At 30.2% G+C, this 3,300-nt stretch overlaps 1 protein-coding gene across 1 annotated transcript; it reads right to left on the bottom strand.

The window, feature by feature from the left end:
- Positions 1–1,712: 1,712 nt before the first annotated feature.
- LOC125848691 (uncharacterized) lies at positions 1,713–2,574 on the bottom strand. Its single transcript, XM_049528611.1, has one exon. The coding sequence runs from the start codon at positions 2,549–2,551 to the stop codon at positions 2,087–2,089; it is 465 nt and encodes a 154-aa protein (XP_049384568.1). The 5' UTR covers positions 2,552–2,574; the 3' UTR covers positions 1,713–2,086.
- Between the last annotated feature and the right edge of the window lie 726 nt (positions 2,575–3,300).

Genomic DNA, 3,300 nt, shown 5'->3' with positions numbered 1-3,300 from the left:
GTTTGAGATTTTAGTCTTTCTGAGCTAAAGTTCTAAATTAATAATATTATATATATTATATGAATACTTTATAAAAAAAAAAGGTTTAAGTCATCTGCAGCCCTTTAAAGTTGTTCACATATTTCAGTTAGACACCTTAATTATGATTATTACCTATTGAATATTTGAATTGTTCAAAAAGTATACTTATTAAACACAAAATGTTGATATAGCAAAAGAAGTGTTTTTCACTTCTGCTAAGCGCGTGAAAAAACCTTAAATAATGTTTTATATTTTTATTTTTTCCAAAAAAAACTTAATATTTTTTCTTCTTTGACTGCCATTTGGCATTTAAATATTTAATTTAAAAAAATATTTTAAAAAGTAATATTGATTCTTAAAACTAAAAAAAAAAAGTCCCCACTCCACCCCTTTAAGTCGTCTTCTCCAAGAAGGCCACTGCACTCCATTTTTATTTTTTTGCTTTTCTTTTTTCTATTCTATTTCTTTTCAATATTTATTAAAAAATTAAAATTGAATCAGCTAAATGAATTTGGAGGAAAAAAAGAAGAAAGAACATGGGCTGAAAAAAGTTAGCCGATCGACGTCATCTCGTCACCTTCAAATAAATATTACCATTTAAATTAAAATGTAAACCCACTAAATTATCAAAAATAATATCAGATTGATTTGATAAAACTAATTTAGGTCCTCTCAATTTCTCTTTGCTATCGATTTCAAGACGACTGACAGACTCTCTTACTTCATCACTCTTATATCAGTCTCTTTGAATATATCTCTCTTTGACGTATTAGGAATTAAAAATAATTATGTAAGCAATTACCAAAGAAAATGAATTTTATCATTTGAGAAAGAAAATCTTGCTAGGAAGAAGATGAAGAAGAAAGGGAGTTGGGGTAGGGTTGGCTTCTCATTTATTTTGTTTTTATAAAAAAAATAGATGGAAAATTTATTTGATATAATTTTCATTCTTTTCAACATTAAAATTCTTTTTTTTTTATAATTGTTGGGTCCAACACCACATGTTATCTTTTAATTAGGCATTTTGCCACATCACAACAAGTGTATTACAAACACTTTATTTTTTTTGTTTATTATCGAAAAATGTCTAATAGGAACAAATTTTGAATAGATAAAAGTGTTTAATAGGTACTTACCCTAATTGAGGTGTCTAAGTGAATTATGCGGACAACTTTAAAGGACCGCAGATGACTTAAGCCTAAAAAAAAACAATACTAATTTGAACTAAAATTATACAACTCACTTTGTGCTCTCGATCTCCACCCCTGCATGCTCCTATTTATTACTACTACTGTTTTACTCCTGATCCTTCTTAGTGGTCACAATTCACGATACTGTTATGCATGACTTATATATAGGTTATAACTTATATTATCTCCGTTTACTTTTAATTGTCATAACTTCCTTTTTAGAGTGAAATTATTAAAACTTTGACTAATATTTTACGATATATTTTTTCATCAAGTGGATATTTAAAAAATTGCAATTTATTGTACTTTTTCTATAGTTTTTGAATATCTAGTTTTTTTTTGTTTGAAATATCGAATTAATCTAATCTAATTTAACTTTAAAAATTAGTCAAATTGACTTTTGAAAAAACGCAACATGGTAAATAAAAGTGGACAGAAAAATTAGATATTAACAAAATTGTACTAACGGTTATCGCAATTGACAGTAAATCAAGCTGATTATTGTACTCCTCTACCTTAATCAAACCCGTACATTGAGGGGGTAAAATTGTGATACAACCCCACCATTGGCAACAAGTACAATAAAATTAACCTGAAACAATTAACAAGCACAATACTTTTACAAAATTAAACCTACTATCTAATTACATCTCAAATTGAACAGTAACTAATTCTAAAATATGCACAAAGGATTTAGCCTAACTGTTAATAGACCAATTGAAAATCATGAGAAATCAGAATTCAGATCTCACAAACAAAGACGAAAAAAAAAATACTAGCTACTTGTAATATCTATCTAACTAAGCCTTGATACGCAAAGTTATTTAATAATACATGTGTTGATGGAAAATAGGCAATGCAATAGTTGAGATAGGCTACTCATTTATTGAACTCAACTTTGCGGTGAACTTCTTTCTCCTGCCATTCCCTTTAGGAGTAGGATCATTATTATCATCCACCATTTTTTTTGAAAAATTGGGACCACTTTTTTCAAATACTAAAAATTTTTCACCACTACTACTACTACTACTATGGTTTAATGCAGAGCTAGCCTTGACAGCTAATGCAGCCATTTCTTCAGCTTTCAGCTTATGTTTTAGTTGGCTCAAAGGTAAGGCAAAATATAGCTGACCAAGCTGAAGCTCTTCTTCGGCTTTTACGGCGCAAACGACGTTTCCAAAATCCATTTCGTCGGAGTTACAAATGAAGATTGTAGGGTCGTTTTGTAATAAGAAAGAAGCTTTAATTGGATAAGAAAACTCTTGTAATCTTCCATCGTGAAGTATTAATTTGGCTGTAGCTACTGATGTGGATTCGTATGAACTGCATATAATGCCCATTATGAATTGGAGAAAGGGAAAGAGATATATTAGCTAGTAATTTAATTGTTGTTTGAAAAGACTCAACGGCGAGTGAGAAAAGAGAAGAGTGGGAGGTTTATAAAGGCCACCTCAATCTATTTGTCATGTAGTAGTATGAGAAATACAATTTTTTTTTTGCTGACGCCTTTTTAAATTTTATGTCAAAATTTATAGTTTAAATTATTTGATTTTCGAAACAAAGAGAGTAATATAAATATACCAATAAGAGTTGCGGTAGATCAGTGTCCGGTAAGTATTCTTTCATATTTAATCAGAGGTTTCGGGTTCAAATTTCCTTAGATATTGAGGCACTTCACTTTTGTTAGGGAGTATTTTACCTAAAATGCGGGACTTTTCGGTGCGAATCTAGATTTTGTCGGACTCCAATAATGTGGTATAGACCTATACTAGGTGGAAAACCAAAAAAAAAAAAGCATTATTAATATAATATGTAAATGTTAAAGGCGACACTCTCGGTATGATTTTTTCCATTTTCTGAGGTTAAATTCGAGATTTTTGGTTAATGGGAAGAAATGAACTTGAGGCTAACTCAACGCTAAAAAACTAGCTCACAGAAAATGAATTGTTTAAGTCCATGAGATCATATTTCATTCAATGTAGGACTCTTCAACTTCACCACCCCACCTCATGCCTAGTATGGTGAGTGTTAAGAGTGGCAAACGAGCGAGTCGAGTCGAGTATGAGTCGATCAAAAAATGAGTTAAATA

This window comes from Solanum stenotomum, chromosome 12 (assembly GCF_019186545.1).
Source record: "Solanum stenotomum isolate F172 chromosome 12, ASM1918654v1, whole genome shotgun sequence".
In the NCBI taxonomy this organism is placed as follows: domain Eukaryota; kingdom Viridiplantae; phylum Streptophyta; class Magnoliopsida; order Solanales; family Solanaceae; genus Solanum; species Solanum stenotomum.
Note: the sequence above shows the minus strand (reverse complement) of the source record. Positions and strands in the feature narration are given on the sequence as shown.

Coding starts and splice junctions, on each gene's coding strand:
- LOC125848691 (XM_049528611.1), bottom strand. CDS start 2,551: ATGGGCATTATATGCAGTTCATACGAATCCACATCAGTAGCTACAGCC.